This window comes from Larimichthys crocea, chromosome III (genome assembly GCF_000972845.2).
Source record: "Larimichthys crocea isolate SSNF chromosome III, L_crocea_2.0, whole genome shotgun sequence".
NCBI lineage: Eukaryota > Metazoa > Chordata > Actinopteri > Sciaenidae > Larimichthys > Larimichthys crocea.
The window spans coordinates 37,389,031-37,408,161 of record NC_040013.1 but is presented as its reverse complement, the minus strand read 5'-3'; the positions used below and the strand labels follow the sequence as shown (position 1 = coordinate 37,408,161).

The following is a 19,131-nucleotide window of genomic DNA, read 5'->3' as shown; positions in this document are numbered from 1 at the left end:
AACACTGTTATTCTCTTGGAGCTAATTAGAGCACATACAAACACACACACATACTGCACGCACATAATGCACACACTCGTACATACATGAAAACTGCACCCATCGTGCCATGGAGAGGTATAATTACAAAGTCTAATTCCTGTATCGTTTTACATTATTTATGAAGTAGTCCTGCTACTGTCACGCTGACCTTCCTCTAATGATGCCAGACTCGTGCGCACACACACACACACACACACACTTACATGAACTCTCCTGTAGTACAAGTTGCATGTAGAAACAGATGTGCAACAAACACACACAATTGTAGCCCCATAATCCCCCTCAGTGGTCTGAATATATCCGCACATTTTAAACCAACTTTAAAAACCTTCCAAGTTGTTCCCAGCTGTGGCTTGGTGGTGGTTCAGCAGCTTGAAGATTGAATTCATTTTCAGTTTGAATAATGTGCTGTTGAGAACCAAATAAAGAATTTATTGTTCTGTGATGGGCGGTATCTGTTGGCACTGCATTTGCATTGTACACTTGATGTAAATGGTGAAGGGCTACCATTTAAGAAACCTGACAGTGCCGATGAGGTATGCGGCTCTGTATTTGAGATAGTAGTACGGCTGTAGGTAGATTCAATACAAATGGCTCTACCTTGGCTGTTCAAATTGCCAATGGCAGAGATTATGTACTGCAGGATGGCATTTTGTCTTAAATCTGTGCTATTCTCCTACACAAACAGTTTTGTTCGTACCATTTGTCACTATGCAATAGTACAGAGGGAACAATGCTGAAGATGACAGCTTGTCAGATAGGCCAGAACATGCCAGCGGTGGTGGGTGTAGAGAAATAATCCTCATTGTTCTAAGTCCTAGTACAAGTGTCAGAACCCACTTGTTTATGTAGGCGTCTTCTGCCTCGATGTTTCAGAGGGTTCGGCCCCATCATACAAATATGTACAAGTGTGTGTGAGTAAGAAAGCAGCAGCACAGAAATACTAATAATTTTTCTTGAACTCATATCATGTTATAGAGAGTTTATGATATTGGTGCTCTCACACACCTTCTCACACAAACATCTCCTCTGACTAATATGAGTGCATCCTGCAGGTGATTTCCATCCCATCCTGTTATGTACATCAAGGCAGCTGGACTCTACGCATTGAAAACAGCTGGGATTTAACTCTGCCCCCGGCCGTGTGAGAAAATCTACAAAAATAAAGGTTAACAAATCTAAATGTCACCCGCTTGAATTTACCAAGGCAATATTTTTCTCATTTTGGGTACGCTGGCTATTTTTTCCTTTTTTTTTTTTTTTTGGGGCCTGCAAAGTAATCTCAAAGATAAAAAGCCTCTACTATTTCATATTGCCAGTTTGACATGATCTATATGGTGTAAAATAAGCATCTAGAGTACACTCGCAAACTTGTTGATCATGCAGGATGGATGAAAAGCAAAATGGAAGATAAATAAGGGGATAAAAAGTGTAAAAAGTCTCGCAAAACTTACTATTTTTTTTAGAACTGATCTTTTTCTTTCCCTGGATTTGCATAGTTTTTCTCTGGGCGTGCTGTTTCCTTTCCACCCCCAAATGTTACATATTGGGAATACTCCTGCTGTTGTCCTTGACCGAGCAGATGAAGTTGGTTACTGGGTGCTGCACTGCAAAGTGCCTGCTGCCTCTAATTAATTCGGATAGGTCAAATGAGAGGAGGAATTTCCCAAACGGGAAGTGTAACATATCTAACATTACTTAAAGCCTTAATGATTTCACATAACTTATAAACGTTAAGTTAAATGAAAGTCTCTTTTTATTAGGAGATGTTAGCGACAAACTCTCTCAGCCAGGAAACCTTTATGTCAGTAGGATATAGATTGATGAGCCTGGCTGATCTTTCTGGCTCGGTTGTACATTTTAGATGCCTTCTGTTATCTAAAGCTCTTTTGGGTGTAGCAGAAATGCGTTTCTCCGTCATGCTACGACACACCCACCTTTTCCTCCTTCCAACTCACACACCCCCCCCACAGACTTACAAATTTAAACAAACTTATTTTCGGTTTAACAGGAGGGCACTAAAACAGTTTCACCTCCAAGCACATAATAATATTTCAACTTTATTTCAACTTGTTATTTCAACTTGTTTGCTTGTGCGTATTACTCCTTGATCACCAAGTGAGTAATAGACATGGTTCAGATTTCTCACCTGCTAGTCACACCTGCAGAGTCTGAGAGAAACAATGGACAAAGAACTAAACAGCTTACATGTCTTTTCATGTTGCCTGTCTGGGTCTGTCTCTCCTGTTGCTGGAATGTTATTTTTGCATTTTTTTTGTCTGATGATGTGACTCATCGCATACTCTAGGTTAGCCACTTTACAATAATAAACACAGTGTCAATATGTCAATAAGTACTCGTGTCTAAGAGTGATGAACTGGATGGGTGATCAAGAAAGGAGGCATGGGAAATATATGCCTAATTTGTGGTTCTGGAACAGTTGGTGACAGACAGAGATATTGTTATTGTTTCTTTAACAGTGGAAAAAAAATAAAATTTAAAGCGAGAATAAAAGAAAACATCCTGAATGTTATCATTGTTTATTTCTTAAAAACACCTTGGCAGTAATGTACTTCATATGCATTGCCTTTCACTGACTGGATAGGATTTAGATATATTCAGCATCTTATTTGAATAAGCTGTCAGCATCTTGTAAGCTTCACCCAGTCTCTATTTACTGGTCTGGTTCCTCTTGACAGTTTTCATAAAGCATTTTAACAATTATGTCCATTAAGCACAATTTCTCTTTCTGCTGCAGCCCTGTAGGAAAATGACTCTAGTCTAAACCAGACTTTTGTTTGTGGTTGATAAACCTGCGTGTGTGTGTGTGCGTGTGCGTGCGTGCATTTATTTCCATGTGTAAATGTGCTTGCCTGAGTATGCATGTCGGCCTCATTGTGACTGCCACGGGGCTGATAGCAGAGAGTGGGGTTGACAGTAGCTTCTCCTTAGCTTTGCCCGTAGACCTGGCAAGCCTCGATAAGACACACAGTCTCTGAAGCCTCTAAAAAGACACATCGGTGTGGAGAGCAGAATGAAGAGATAGGGTGGTGAGGAGCAGGAGGGAGAAGACACGAAGATGAAGGGAGGAAGGTGGGGTAGGGATGGGGAGGATGTAAAAAAAAAAAAAAAAAAAATCTGCCTTTTGGCAATGGCTCCCAACGAAGTTTTCTCTCTCAGCCATTACGTCAAAAATCCCCACAATCCTTTTAGTCACAGCAGGGATGGGAGAAGCCCTCAAAGGGAGACAGCCCCCCCCCCCAAAAAAAAAAACACACACACAAATACACCCACGCACACACAAACATGCACACACGCCATCTTTTTGAGGGTTCACAAATGGTTTGAAACTTAATTCTGTCTGAAGACATATTTCAGTCTTGCCAGTGGATGTGTTACTCATCCAGTTTTAAAACTCTCACAGTTATCTTCAGTATCCAAAATTAGGTGTCTGTTGCATTAGGCTGTGGTTTTGATTCACATACCTGCAACATGGTATAGAGTTTATTATTAACACAGGCACCTCTAAGAGCTTTTAAACTTAGACGGCACTATGCCATACCCCCCGCAGCTAAGTGGTGAAGTTCAGCTTGGAATCGCATTTTCAGCAGGGTACTTAAGTCGACAGAAGTCATCCATTTTTGAGACAGGCAGCACGCAACCTCGACTTGAAACATTAGAAAACCTTTCACAGACCTTTCCAAAGTTTGCGATGATAAGCTTCCTTCAGCAGAAAGAATCTTGATCTGAGACAGAGGAAACGTGGCTTAAAAAACAACTCCAGCTTTTCAGCAGTCTGGGCAAGGGGCTACACTTTCACTGTCTCTCACATCTTGGCGGCTATCACGACCTGTGGGAGACAGGAAGGGTTAAAGGTGGTGATGATGTGTGCGTTTGCAGATATGCGTAGTATTTGTGTAATCTCAGTATGTTTATGAGCGTGTTTCCAGGTTAGAAAAACACAGGTTGATGGATGGATAGAGGAGCAGGGGCACGGGGTGAGGCAGTAAAGGGGTTGACAATGAAGACAGGAGACAGTGGGTATGTTTTGGTTTGGTCATGAAAGACTAAAGGAGAGCTGTGGAATTTGGATGACACCTGAAGCTTCTTTTCCACAGTTTTCCCCCCCTCTCTCCGGTTGAGCTTCGTTTACTTTTTCACACTTCAAGGATAAAGTACAATCAAAGCTTTCATATCTGTTTTTTTCCCACAGTGAGATGTTGAAAGAATCTCGGCTACTGCATTGGCATGAGTTCGGTCTGTGATGTTATTTCACAGGCTTTGAGTTTTCTGAATGCATTATAGCATCCAGATATTGCACCTATTGCTATGACTAAGGTGTGACTTCTGTTCTTAATGTGAGTCGGTTTGAATGATGAATATTATAGCTGCTTAAATCAAATCACAATGTTATATCTGGAGAATATAATGCTTCCAATATTGATTTATATCACAAAATTAAGTTGATTTAAGCAGTATAGATTGACTTGTCTCATTTGGTATTTGTTTAGGAGCTTTCAGTTGTTTCACAGGAACTTCAGATTTCTGTTTTTTTGACCACTTTAGGGACCTCTGGTCCATATTGACTTAAAAGTTGAAAGTGAATTTGTAAAACGAAATTCCAGCAGCTGAGGACGATTGTGTTGTATGATTGAAAACTACAAAAGAGCTACATAATGGTCCCTGTGGTGAGTGTTTTGTCTATCGAGTTGATATTTAATGTTGATCCACGGCTATGCATTTCATCAGACAAATCTCTTGTGTCAAGACGAAAAGATGAAAAGATAAAAAGATCGATACTACTCCCATGTCTGTGCATTAAGTATGAAGCAGGAGCCAGAAGACGATTCTCTTTAGCATACAGACTGGAAGCTGGGTGGAAAACTAGCCTGGTTAGTGCTTAGCAGCACTTCTAAGGTTCAGAGATTGTGTGATTGTATGTGCTCTAACTGATATCTTGTTACACTTGTGGTCTATAGGGTTATTGGTAATAAGTTGAGACCCAATGGATGTATAGTGTTGTTTATTCAAGAACTTGTTTTACTACGCCACTCAGACCAAAACAAAAGTGTATCTCTGTTGAATTATTCCTTTATTATTGTATATTATTGTTCCTTTATTACCTAACAAGATGACAAGCCTGCATGACTTCTCACTCGCACCTCAATTTACACCTAAGATATACCGCAAGTTAATAAGAGGTTATTGTTTCACATGTGACTGAGCCTCACAGCACAGGTTGAGCTCATTACGCTGTAGTTCAGTGTTCTTACTACCAGAAATGTTCCTGTCTGTATGGTTCATTTATTATTTAATCCTATCTATAGCCATACTGACACACTATGCAGGTGTGTCGGGGAGAGGAGGGCAGAAAATGTTAGACTTTAGAGTAATTGTTATATCATCAATCATAGCAAAGTTTCAACTCGTACTAAATGTGTTATCTCCATATGGTTTGCTGCTTTGTGTGTCAATTAGATAGTTTTGGTGTCTGAGTGGTCATTAAATTTAAATGAACTAAGAAATGGGGTTCACAATTCTAACAAATAATTCAAAATACCAAAGGATAAGACTGCGGGGTGAGTTCATTTAGTTTTTAATACTGAAGCCAATATTTGAAAGTCAATACCAAAAAATAAATAAATAAATAAATTGGTAAAAAAATAAATAATGCAAAATTCTGGAGGGAAATCAGACTTTTTTGCAGTTGAAAAATGTTGGCAATTTCACTGTTTATTGCATTTTTAATGACTCGGAGGGCTTATCTGCTGCAGAATAGCCTAATTCTCCAATTTTTTCTCTTTATTATTTTCTTGTTATTACCTTTCAATTTAAAATGATGAAGTTATATTAGCGCATTAGTTCTTAATAATCATTTAAAATGGTATAGTTCCTTAAGCTAGTAAAAAGGCATGTTGGAGCATGTAGCTTTTTGCACAGATTTGGAGCTCCTGAGTGTGATGTTACATATTACTATGTCACCACTGATCTCAGTCCAGTAAAGCTATAAACTTTGCTCTTTTCACTCTGTTGTTGGGAACATTTCACTGGGAAAAAAGTGAAATTGTGACTGAAAGAATGTCCAGTGTAGAATGACTCTACAGTAAATTAATGTGGCTTCAGTGAGCTTGAGTTCACAGAGGTTTGACACATATATTTTTTCTTTTATAGAGTGAAGCACAGCTCATTAGCCTCGAGCACATTGTTCAGTCTGAGTGCCTCCTGGCCAAAGCCAGCTCAGACTGTGTTGGTAATAATAACCCCGCCAACCTTTAAATACTCAGCCACCCCCCAAAGAGCCCAGGAAAGAGAGACACAAAGTGCAAGTAGCATATACTTAGACAGCAAGTAAAAAGACAATGTATGGTATGACTAGGTGGGAAATTATATTCTTATATAATAGCAGGGCACCCCATGGTTTTCTTTTATTTGTCAGACTCCAATCACAACTCATTTCACTAATTGGATCCAAGCAGAGACCAAAATATTAGAAAAATATAGATTTATTTTTGCTAGAGTTTGTTCAGGATACAGACATGATGTGAATTAGGAGACGTGTTCACATCTCCCCCAGTGTTAAAGGGGCATGGATGTGATGGCACGTCTCTCCCTAATTAAATATCTTAGAAAGGTTTAAATATTTAGTTTTCTGGGGATCAAAAACATTAGAACACAATTGTGCAAAAGTCAGCAGACAAAGTTAAAATGTTAGAAAAGTTAATTTCCTCCTCATGGACATGTGCTATTGTAGGTAGTTTTCTTAATTGGACACTTCTTCAAGTTAAGTTTTGGGTTTTTCCAGTGGGATATTTTCCCTTTTTATGACAGGTATTTTCACTAATTAGGCTGAATGGATCTAAAGATAAAAACACTTCAGTGGAATTTATGATTCAAAAGATCATGACATGAGGTGAAGGGCAGGCTAACAGAACAAGAATTTGTTGCACACAGTGTCCAAATCTCATCACTAGCTGATAAATGATTTTGGAAAATTAGCTTGAGAATCCCTAATCTCAGTGTTTCTCAGGGGCTTTGTTTGACCAATTTGGTCTCTTTAAAAAAAAAAGAAGAAACTCATTCACTGCTGCAAATGTCTAATTAATCTTTTCTGCAAAATTTGCTTCTTGATCTTTGACCATTGAATCTGAGCAGACAGAGAAGAACTGCAGCTACTTTACACCCAGCATGTTTTCTAAGTTAATTGAACATCAAATCATCTCCTTAAGTGCTTTCTTGTTTTTTTTTTGTTTCTTCTTATGAATAAACTTTTGGATTTATAGCTTTAGCATGACCTACCCTGCCAGCAGGTTGACTTCATTAGAAGCTAGTTCATTGTTCAGCACACGTCCTACTGGGTCTCCTTCCCGTTTAACACCAGGCTAATTAGGAGGAGGGAAGCATGGCTTTGTTGATGTGGGTGGTTCAGCCACTTATGGTATTAGGAAAAAAATGCCCAATATATGCCCGGGCAACCACTCTCATTCTCTTCGAACTATTATAATGAGGCCCTGTCAGGCCTCTGCCTGAGAAGCAAAGGCATGTAGCAGAGTGACAGAGGTGGTGAAAGCAAAGAGAATAAAAGAAAGCATGAAGAAATATGGGTACAAACAGACCGAGCGGTAACTCTCTTGCACATTCACAGTCCTAGACATTCAGTAAACCTTAATAGCAAATTTTATACCGTACATCGATTTTATCTTTCCCCAAATTGAGTCCATCTTTTCCCCGCCACTTATCTCTAACTCTGGTCTTTGCCTGCCTTTTAGACTGTGAAATGGAGAGTGGTAATTTCCCCCGCTTCTCTCTGTATGTTAATGAAGCGCTAATCTGTTCCTGAGCGAGTGCGTTAATGAGGGCGACGCGCCCCTCGCTCAGCCAGCTAGCTCCCGTTAAGCTACCATTATGGAAATAGCTCGGTACCACGCGTCGTCGTGGGACCGGACTGAAATCTATGCCTTATTTCCACTTTTAAAGCTTTCCTCTCCCTCCTTAACAAGGCTGGGTGTTCCTCTGAGGGAAGTGAGCAGTAGATAAACAAACATGGTAATGACGAGCACAGGGAGAGGCTTCACACACTTTGAGGTCTGGTCGTTTTCAGATTCTGGATGTTGGTCGGGCTAAATAGGCCACATAGGACAGATTGTTGGAGATAGAGAGCACATTGTGAGCCAAGCATCAAACCTCTACTCTCTCAGATATACGGTATACCCGAGTCTGCTGCTTTATTATTGATCATCTTTATTGTGTTCAGATTGTGTTTTTCACTCAGGTGCTGCTTTATGCATCCCGTAGCCTTCAGCAGAGTTACTGTAAACCTAAAAAAAATAATAATAAAAAGGGATTATTGACATTATTTTACACCACATTAGTGCGTTCCATTGATCGCGTCGCATCCCCCTATCCATGACGCCTGCTGATGATGATAATACTTGGCTGTATTTAGAGAAACACCCTAACCAGATTAAAAGCAGGAACAGATGCTGCTTGGAGCTGAATACGTTTCAAAGACTCGTATCAAAGGATATTATGGCTTTATTCATTTTGCATGTATCTAGGCCAGCCCAGCCCCTGCCACTCCCACAGACCACATATGAAGGGTGGTGTGGTGGGTGACTATGAAATGGATTAAATTCTCTTGCTTGCTTCATTCTTGAAATGAAATTGCTCGTGTTTAGGCCTCTCTCTTTGTCCTCAGTTTGTCTCCCATCTTCTTGTTTCCCATCATCTTCCTCACTCTTACAGTATTTAATGTTGTGCACTATATTCAAACCTTCCAGTTGGTCACTTTGTTAAAAAAAATGTTTAAAAGGATGTTAGGCTCTTCTGCAGTTATCCGCCTTACTTTTCACCTACACTACCTGATGCTGAAAGATGAGATTACACTCATGTTAAGCTGGCATTGAGCTGACTTTCTTATCTAGAGCCACTTCCCATCAATGCATGGCTTTTTGTGAATCCCTTAGTCATGAGCACCACATGGATAAAACAGCATGCATGTGTAAAATTAACTCTGATAGCAGCTTTAAATTAGTTTTTTTTTCGAGAGAGAGAGAAGCAAGCAAGAGTGAACTTGGAAGTGTGTGAGATACACCTGGGAGGTTTGGATGGTTGAAGGAGGAAGGTGTATCAAAAAAAAAAAAAGTGCTCTCTGCTGCTCACATTACACAAACTCACTACGGGGGTTGAAACCTCAGGGTTCCTCTTAAGATGATGAAAAGATGTCTGAGCCTCGTCTCAGATGAGTCTTTAACGGTGTGCTCGGATTTAAAGACTCTCTGGAGGCTTTTGTTACAAGTTTTCAGGTTCATACATCAATGAAATAGTCATGAACTGTGCAAGTTTGTCAGATTAGGATTGTCAAGCTTAGGTGGTTGGTGGACTGGTTTGATGTAGGCAGAGCTTAATGGCTCGCACTGCTTCCTTCTTTCACCCCGTATGGTGAGGTTTAATCAGCAATCAAAAAGGACTCATGCATGTATTTCTTTTTATTATGAGTAGTTATCAGTCATGCATCATGAGCTGGGCTTCAAAAGGTAAATTATAATAAAGTATAGAGCATGTGTCAAGAACAGAATTCAAATAGGAAGTGCAGATTTCTTTTTTATGTCAAACATCAGTAAGTATCTCTGAGTCCTCTAAAAGATGAAGAAAGTGCCCCAGATTCACTTATTAAAAATTTACACTCTGTTTTGTACATGGCATGGTGTGTGTCAGTCTCTTCTTGCTGCCGTTGGCTCAGCTTTAGGTAATGCTGGCTGGATCTGTAATAGACACTGGCTGATACATGAAGTTGGAGCTAAGAACAGTTATTAGAGAAAATGGCCAAGCAAAAAAAATCAAATCTATACTGACATAGCAGTGTTTTTTTTTTTTTAAGTCAAAATACTAATGACAGAAAGCTTGAATGATTGATTCCTGTCATAATCTTCAGGCACCAGAAATACTTATTAACATGAGCCAAAGGCAATGCATCAAATCAATGAGAGAAGCACTTATTCCTCGTATATTGGTTTAGGCTTATAGACTGTAAGGCCATGGAGAAACCAGCGACCGCAGCATATGGCAGATGACGCATTGCAGTCGTGCCGACTAGAAGGCTGATCTGAACCAGACTGTTGCTGTTCAACACTGACCACAGTAAGGAGAGAGGAGCACAGAGCGGTTGAGGAGCTGTCATATTTCCCCGAGGAAGGGAGGGAGAGATTCCCATGTGGTTGAAAAATAATGTGGCTCTACCTCACCAGAGAGAAGTTCGAGGCAGCAAGGCACAGATGGGAGGAGAATAACTGGTCATAGAACATTTGTCATAGAAGTTCAGAAGTGTCACCCGCACCACAAAAATCCCTCTGTTGCCTTTAACCCCATAAAACATGGTTGGTTGCGTGCATGTGTGCGTGCATGTCTTTTGTGCTCCATGCTTGCATGTCAGTGTTTTTTATTAAAGTTGGGGCTTCTAAGCAGCGAGAAGCTAGCATGGAGGATGTGGCGGTGGTGCGGTAGTCCTAGTCATTGTCAGTTAGCTCACAGAGGCCACTGACGAGCGCAGATGTTACCATGCAGCATCTGAAGCACCACAAATGCACGCACCCTGCAAGACGTAAGCCAGATTTATCCCAAATTGTAGCTCTGACTCCTCACCCTGACTAACAATATGTTCAAAAGCCCAAGTGTGGAGGCAATGAGAATGTTTTCTCTACTGACTTTGGTGGTTTGTTTAGTATGCCTTTATATGGAAACCATGGATACCCATATTCTCATCACTAGCTGATAAATGTCTCTTTTAGCCAAGTCCACATTACACATTCCCACAAGCTACAGCTTCTCCTCATTTAAGGAAATGCTAAAAGTCAGTTCCTTTCCAATAAAGTTGTTACACAAAACAACCCAGTGATAATCTACCATGATAAAATATCTCACAGGACCTGATGTTCGATGGCACTTTTGGTGATAAAAAGTATTGTCATTAAATGTTATTTTGCATAATTAATTAAGTCAATCTTGTGGCATCTACCCAGAATGATGAGTGTTGGGGCAGTTAAAGTAAAGAATCAAAGCCAGCTATGCAGCTCTACTTCACTGCCTGTGGTTCCTCGGCGAAGGCCACAAGCTATAATAAACATAAAACATAAAATAATGTTGTGATTGTCGATGATTTAGTATAATTAGTTTTTTCTAGCCTTTTACCAGTGGTAGTTACAGTGTAGCACACTGTTATTTGACAGGCAGTATATACTTTTGTGAATACAGTTTGATTGTTAATCATTCATTTGTTCATTTGACAGTAAATTTAGTCCAACTCTTTATTTTCTGATTTGTAATCACAGTCAATTGTTATCCAGTACTCTTTTCAGTCTTACCTTGCTACCAGTAAAAATGTCCAACTCTTAACTTCAGCCTTTACTCGAAGTGTGTTTGGTTTGCTGTACAGCTGCACCTACACATTTGGTGAAGGCAGAAAGGAGCATACTTGGCAGAGGTTATGTGTTATAAGACTAATGGTGTTAGCTGACAGGGGACTTGAAAGAGAAAAGAGGAAGACATGGACAGAATGAAAAAGAAAGTGGCCTTGGGGAAAGATGAAAGAGGAAGCCTTTTCCTGCTACATGTTACACAATTGATTTGTGCACATATTAAACAAATATAACACACAGCACTCTTAAAAACTGAACTAATTACTAATTGTATCTCATTTGCCTTTGGACTATTTATCCATTGTCTACAGTCCTTTCAGCACAATATCAGTCCTGTAAGAAACAGCCCATATTTAAGAGAGAGAGAAAGAGAGCTTTCATTATTGCCAACCCTAATTAAATAGGCAGGACAGAATATTCACTTTCTGTGAAGAACACATCTATAGTGCCTTATAGGGGCTCGTACATTAATAAAAACACAAATATTTAAGTCATCAACAAGGTGATATAACTTACATCAACTGTATGAACTTAGCTATGTGTCTGACTAACAGCTCACCTGGAAGTGTTATCTCAAATAGTTACAACTCGGCTAAAACTTGGATTAAAAAACGGCAAAAGAGTACTTACATGTCTCATAGAGCATAATTCCCGTGGGACTTTAGGCACAGCTGCCTCCAGCTGTGTGTGAAGGGCGGTTGTAATGGCCACAGTGGCTTTCATCCCACAGTGAAAACAAAACTTCACAAAATGTATTTTGTCTTTTTCTTACTTTGAATATCTCATATACGTTTTATGCTTACTAAAGCAGACAGATCTTACTTGTAATTCTCTGTATTTTTTTTTTTTTTACGAATTAATTACTTTACACATTTCTTAATACCAACAATGGTGAAGCATGCATTATTATAGTTTCTTCAATATGTAAGTAATTCTTCTTGCGTAGTGACACTGCATGGACCATTACAGCCTACAGTGAGTAATTGATTGTTGAGTTGTGTCCACAGGTGAGTACAGGTAGTCATAATGTATGATAAGCCCCATCAGTCAACCTCTAATTTATAAGTAGTCAAGAGCATCCACAAGAATTCATTTCAAGTTAAGTCTATAATGTTTTATGGCTGATGATATAGTGCATCAAAAAGTATTATGCATGAGTATAGTCATTACACATTATGAATTTATTTTAATTCCCTATGAATGTCCCCATAATGCACTATAGATGTGGTCTTCATAGAGAGTGTTGCCGAGTTTTTTTCTAAGAGAACAGTAAGTGGTATTCAAATGTTTATTTTTGTGAAGTCCCCGAGTAGTGAGCTCAGCTGTTATTTCTGAATTAGCTACTAAAAATGCCTGAAAATCCCTTTATGACACTGCAGGGTGCACATCCAAGTGGAACAGCTGAGCTGGCATCAAACAGCATTTTAACTTAGCAAGCGCTTGATTGAATGATGATAATAGTGACATTTCTACAGTAATGGTTTGTGAGTCCAGGGCTTTCTTAAAGTATGTGCACTAGAGTGGGGTAGTGTTAGTACTCAGTGATTTAGTTTTTAGAAATAAATCAGTCAGCTTCTTAGTTAAGAAGTTAGCTTAGCACATCGGGGCTTTGTTCATCCATGTGTTTGGTCTCATTGTAGGCCTCAAAGAAGCAAAGCTCCGTAGTCCTCCAGAATTAAGGCTCTCTCTCTCTCTGTGTGTGTGTGTGTGTGTGTGTGTGTGTGTGTGTGTGTGTGTGTGTGTGTGTGTGTGTGTGTGTGTGTGTGTTCAGGCATGTCCGTTGTGAGCCTGTGCATGTATCTGCATCCGTGCTTCAGTGTGTTTCTGTCATTCTAGTTCAGTGAGTGGCCCACTGGGTGCACACAAACCCAGGCTTTGTGTGTATGTCCTGCTGCCATGCTGTGTACTGTACTGAATGGGCTCTGGGGAGCGAGGCGTGTGAAAATCCCACCCTTGCCCACCTAGAGACTGTCAGCTGTGTGTGTTTGTGTGTACAAGAAAAGGACAGACACAGAGAAAGAGTGCTTGTATATTTGTGTGTGTGTGTGTGTGTGTGTGTGTGGGTGGTTGTATTCATGTGTGTGTAGGTTGGGAAGTGGTGGGTGAAAGAGGACACTCCACACCGAAACAACCACTCTCTGTGTTGGACAGTACAGAGAGATTCTTTATTATACTTTTATTTAATTAACTGGGGAACGTAATGACCTGACAAATGACCCTTGGCAGAATATGTTCTCTCGGATTCACTGTCATGACCTGTCTGTCTGTCTCTGTCTCTCTCTTCCTCTTTGTTTTGTGTGTCCTTCTCCATCTCCTGTGCTCGTGCTTTATGATCTGTAAATTCCTTTACACTGTTTTCAGAGCAGAAAATTTCACATGACATGGCATGAAATGTGCAGGTGCAACTCCTAACATTAATAATTGCTGCTCTTTTCTGTTGTGCTTTAATGGAATGGAGACATAATTATTAGTCACTCGTGTTTTTCCTGCTGTCACATGTTGAAATATCTGTTTTACATACATCACATTATTTATTTTAGATCATCATTCTTAATTGTTTTTTTATTTATTATTATTTATACATTTATATAACTTATATATTCTCTTGTGTGCGTGTTCTTCCAGGGTATCTTCATATAGTTTCTGATGACGTTTACATCTCGTACTATTGATTCTATTAATTAAACCTGTCACCTCATCACTAATTAGTACTTAAACTGTTTATCGATGTTAAAGGCCCTGCACGACCTCACAGGTGTTTTACAATTACTCTGGTTGACATCCAGTCATACAAACCAGTCACAACAGAGCAGGAAGTAAATGCTGTGTTGATGGCGAAAACATCTTCAAAACGTAAGACGTGACTTTGAACTTGGGTGCCAATAATTTAAACAAAAAATCCTTCTTTGTCGAGATGCTGTGTGACTTGTTTTGGTATTTCCTGTGTTTGTCAAATACCATGCAAACATCTTAACACACTTATTAATAACAGCTCTACATGGAACATTTCCTAAATGGAGGCGGATGTATGATGTATGAAAGGCAAAAATTGATTGCTATAACAGACTCAGGAACTCTGAAAAATTCCAGACTCCTGTTCTGGAGTCTTATTTTGTGTGTCTCTTTGTCTTCCTGTCTCCTCCCATAGATTAATATATTAGTGGATCCCTCGCAGATAGATCACCATCATCAATAATTGTCACTCATGTTCGTGTTGTAGTGTATCTTGCTGCATACAGTAGCATGTGAAGATTCAAGAGGCGGATGTTGGAGCGATACGCTCTGGTGGAAGCATAACCATGTTCCCATTGTCCCCCAACCACAACACAGGATGTGGTGGATTCTAATTGGGGAGGTGGACAGACAATACGCACACACACAAACAAATAATGAACAGGCACACACACTGAGACTGCACAGACAGGACATAGGTGACCTCATCCATGTGAGACAAAACCAGTAGGCAAAATAGCCATCGTCCTATTTAGCCCACCATGAGGATGTTATTTGTTTAGCCTCCTGCTGCTCATAAATGTCAAGCCTCATCATTGTTGAATGAGATTTTTCTGTACAGTCTGACCGTGCTGGGTGTCCCAGTGTGTTTAAGGTCTTGAATAAAAGTGCTGTGTGTTTATTAATCAAGTTTATTATGTCTCTTTTATTCACAGCAAAGTGATTGTCTTCTCCCTTTGTTAGACCACCAATTCAGCACAGTATGTTCCCATTAAGTTTGTGTTCTTCAACAGAGATTAATTTAGAGTAGCTCAACTTTTAGTGAGATATATTCAAACCCTCTTCTCTCTGCTCTGTCTACCTTTTCCTGCATCCATCCCTCAGTCTGTCTGCCACAACTCTTGGGTGTTTGTGTTTGTGGCCTTGCCTCTCGGAGCATGTAGACATATGCCCTGTTCCTCCTCTAATTGGTCTTCCGTATTCATGTGGGGATGCAGAGAGAGAGGCAGTAAGACTGCAGGCAAAGCTGACTCTTAATAAATGTCAGTCTACAGCCAAGCTACGGATGGACAGCTCACTGATGGGCTGTTTATAACAAGACGTCACTTTATGCAAGGGAAGATGGTAGCTGAGCCGAAGTTACACAGATAAAGAAAAGGAATATATTAAGAGAAGGTGATGCATCTTCCCAGTGAGACATGGAGAAAAGATGAAAGCAGGACCGGGAAACAAAATCACGTCAACAGGAAGGAGACAAATATGCTGTGATTGTGGAACAGCATGGTGTCGAGTTGCTGCAATTTAGAGTGCATAAAAACTAATTATCAAGGCAGCAGCGAAGTTGAAATAGTTATCTAAAGTGCTGAATAAACATTTGAAATAGCTAAAAGTAATGGATCTAAGAGTGAAAAAGTTCTCTAAGCTGGCTGAAAGTAGGCTCATTGAACAGTTGGAATAGCCAGTGAATGATTAAAACATGACTTCTAAGTTGTATGAATGTGAACTTGTGATCCAAAAAATCAATCCATTATCTGTAAACGCTTGACTTCATCAGGGTCACGGTGGGGCTGGAGCAGCTGATCACAGCTGACTTTGGGAGAGAGGCGGGGTACAAGCTGGACAAGTCGCCAGTCAGTCCATCACAGAGCACATAAAGACAAACAACCATTCACAGTCACACCTACAGCCAATTTAGAGTCACCAATTAAACTATTAAGGACTGAAGGAGGAAGCCGGAGTACCCGGAGAGATCCCACGCAGACACGGGGAAAACTCCAGCCGACAGACTAAACACACATCCCTGTGCTGCCCTAAAATCTGAACATTGATATTTAAATAGTATGAATACATATTTAACAGTAAGTAACAGCAACCATGTTGCTGTGTTTAAAAGTGTTAAATAAAATTTAGTTTATAATCAAATCATGTTGCTTATCCTCACAATACATTTGTGATTATTGTTAGTGTCTTTGGGTGTGTACCCATGAAGGCTTATGAATATGTGCTCATGACTGTATACGTGCAGAAATATCTGTGTGTGTGTCAGGGATAGTAAATAATGTGTGTGTCCTGGTGTGTTTTCAGGAATTCATCCTGTCAGGCCGGGAACCTCCTAGCTCCTGTCTCAGCACAAAACAAAGCAAAATTCCAGTTTGTTTATTCTTTTGCCTGCCTTGTTTTTCTTTTGATTGTTGTCAAAGTTCCCACTGTCTCCCCTTGGGTAACACAGCATACACTCCACTCTTCCGTGCTATTATTTACTCCCTGCAGTTCTCAGAGTTTAGATTAAATGAGAGCATTATCAAAAGGAAGTTAAAAGGGAAAAGATATTCAGACTGGTGGAACGTTCTTGGCTTTTTTTTTTTTTTTTTTTTTCATTACCAAGACAATCCAAATCATAGAATTTAATAAGACTGTGTGACATGTTGGCCCCTTCATATGTTGGAGGCCTCTTACTGCATAGGAAAGCTTTTCCATCATGTCATCTCATGTTAGTCTTAAGCCTAAGTCTTCTCTTAATATATTTGGGAGAATAGGGCTGTATCTGTGTGTGTGTGTGTTTGTGTGGGCCTGCATGTGTGTGCACATATCAGCTTGTGCTCGTTTCGGTTATAAATACCAGAGGTGATTGACACTTTCTTGTGTTTACCTTTGACAGCTCTTATTTGGTGTAGCGGCAGGCTTTTAGTGAATGGGTGAGGTTTTGAGGTCTGTCACTGTGTGACGGCTACAGGGCACTGTTGGGGATGTGGGTACCAGTTCATGGTGCCCCCCTTTCAGCATCAACACACACTGCATGTATGTGGCTCCTACGAGCTGTTTTTCTGAACAGCTCTGGGCTCAAAGGGTCATGGGAAGATTAAACATGGTTGTTTTTTGAACTATTGATTTCTTTTTGTTGTTGTTGACTGAAATGGTAGAGTTTGTGTAAAGCTACTGGCTGAATCATTTCAAGAAAGAGACGCATGAGAGGAGCTGAATATTGTGGACTGGTATAGTTAATTAAAAGAAAATCCAAAGATGTTGAAGACTGAACTTAAGGGCTCATTTTATTTAGTAGTACATTTGATCATCCAACTAGATACCTGACCAAACATGCTGTAGGCTGAAAAGTCGATCTGCAATTCTACTCTACAATTGAGTTAAGTAGCACAATGTTACACACCTAAAAGATCAACTGTAAACACTGGGTTTCCAGATAAAGTCAAGGCCTACAGAATATCTGTTATGTTAATCATTGCGTAACGGGCAGATAAAATATAGTGTTTACCTTTTCTTGACGGGAAAACAATCTTGCCACAAGCTCAATTTAGCTCCTCTGGGACATTCAATCCCATCACATGATCGAAGTTTGCCAGGTTGTCATGGAAATGTAGATTTGCATTTCTCCATTTCAGATTTTCTATGTTAGGTTAATTGAACCTTTAGGTGAGATTGTGCTGTCGGTAATTTCAAATTGTAGGAAGGTAAAGCAAAATAGATGGAATCTAGAAAGGTTAGGGGAAAGTGGGTGAACCAAAAGGTAAAACATGGGGAGAACATGGGGGAGGAAATTGAGGTGTAATATCCAATCTTACGATAATAATGGCATACAAACATGAGAATGAGGGAACATTTAAGGACATTATTTAGACACAATAATAATAACTGATTTTTAACATGCTTTTAATTAATAATAATAATAATAATTTATCTTTACAGTCATATTTAGCAGTGTGAAACCACAGTATTTGTGAGTGATGCTTCAGTAACTGTGAAAACAACAGTTCACAAAGAAATACAAAGGTTCAGTGTTGGGCGAGTGCCATTACACTCCGTACTGGCCACTTGCATGCAAATATTTACACTAAATCCAGTCCAAATGCTAATAGCCTCAACTGTATATATAAACCATCCATTTTAGCCTTCAGCTAAGTGGCTGAAGGAATGCCCAGCAGCGTGCCTGAGTTTGAGAAATGCTGGGATTAATGGATCATGTCATTTTAAACGTTTTGGGGGTCAATAGTCACCATACTGTAATTGCCTTATTATGCTATCCTCGTCTTGTTTGGAAAACGTAGTTAGAGTACATATTAGATGTATGATATATCACATTTAGTTTGATTATTGCTATAATGAGTAGAAAGCTATAAATTAAAGTCAGCATAATGCTTAGGCTAATTTAGTACCCGTTATTCTCCTCAAATGAACCTTCGACCTGTCTCCAGTTCCCTCATCTGCATGCCTCCTCCTCCGCGGTGACTCAGGTGGTGAGGCCAACGTCGACAATGTCGATGAGGTACAGACAGATGGACAGAAACCCTCCTGACATAAAAGAGGAGGCAGCACACCTGTAGCACTGAAGCAAACAAGACAAAAATCTTTATTGAGGCATTAAAAGACTGTGTTTTGACAGCGCAGCTGCCTTTGTCAAAGTATCTGTTTTTAGTGACAGACAGCTATGCAGCTGCACAAACAGACACACACACACACACACACAACACGGGCATCCTTAAGAAACACGCTCTTATATAGGAGGAAAGTGTGCTCACATTTGCTTTGTATCTCATTAACTTGCTATTTTTTCATTCATCAAACTTGCATACAAAAACAAAGCAATTCAGTTATGAAAAATATTTTTTTTTATCTCGAACTCATTTCTGATTTTACCGAGATGCCACGTTTTTTCACATATTCACCTGAAATTATTACCTGTTTGTGTCTTCATGCCACAGTTGCATTCTGG

The 19,131-nt window shown here is 39.8% G+C and overlaps 1 protein-coding gene across 2 annotated transcripts in view; it reads left to right on the top strand.

The window, feature by feature from the left end:
* The window catches only part of commd10 (COMM domain containing 10), a 57,510-nt gene that overhangs the window by 30,542 nt on the left and 7,837 nt on the right, over positions 1–19,131 (top strand). Inside the window, exon 6 of one of the 2 annotated variants that reach the window (XM_019269816.2) lies at positions 1,098–3,325. The exons of the other annotated variant lie outside the window; for it this stretch is intronic. Coding sequence (XP_019125361.1) covers positions 1,098–1,190 — 93 coding nt within the window. The 3' untranslated portion in view covers positions 1,191–3,325. Of the gene's footprint in view, positions 1–1,097; positions 3,326–19,131 lie in introns of those variants that run through there. 2 annotated transcript variants of the gene reach the window in all.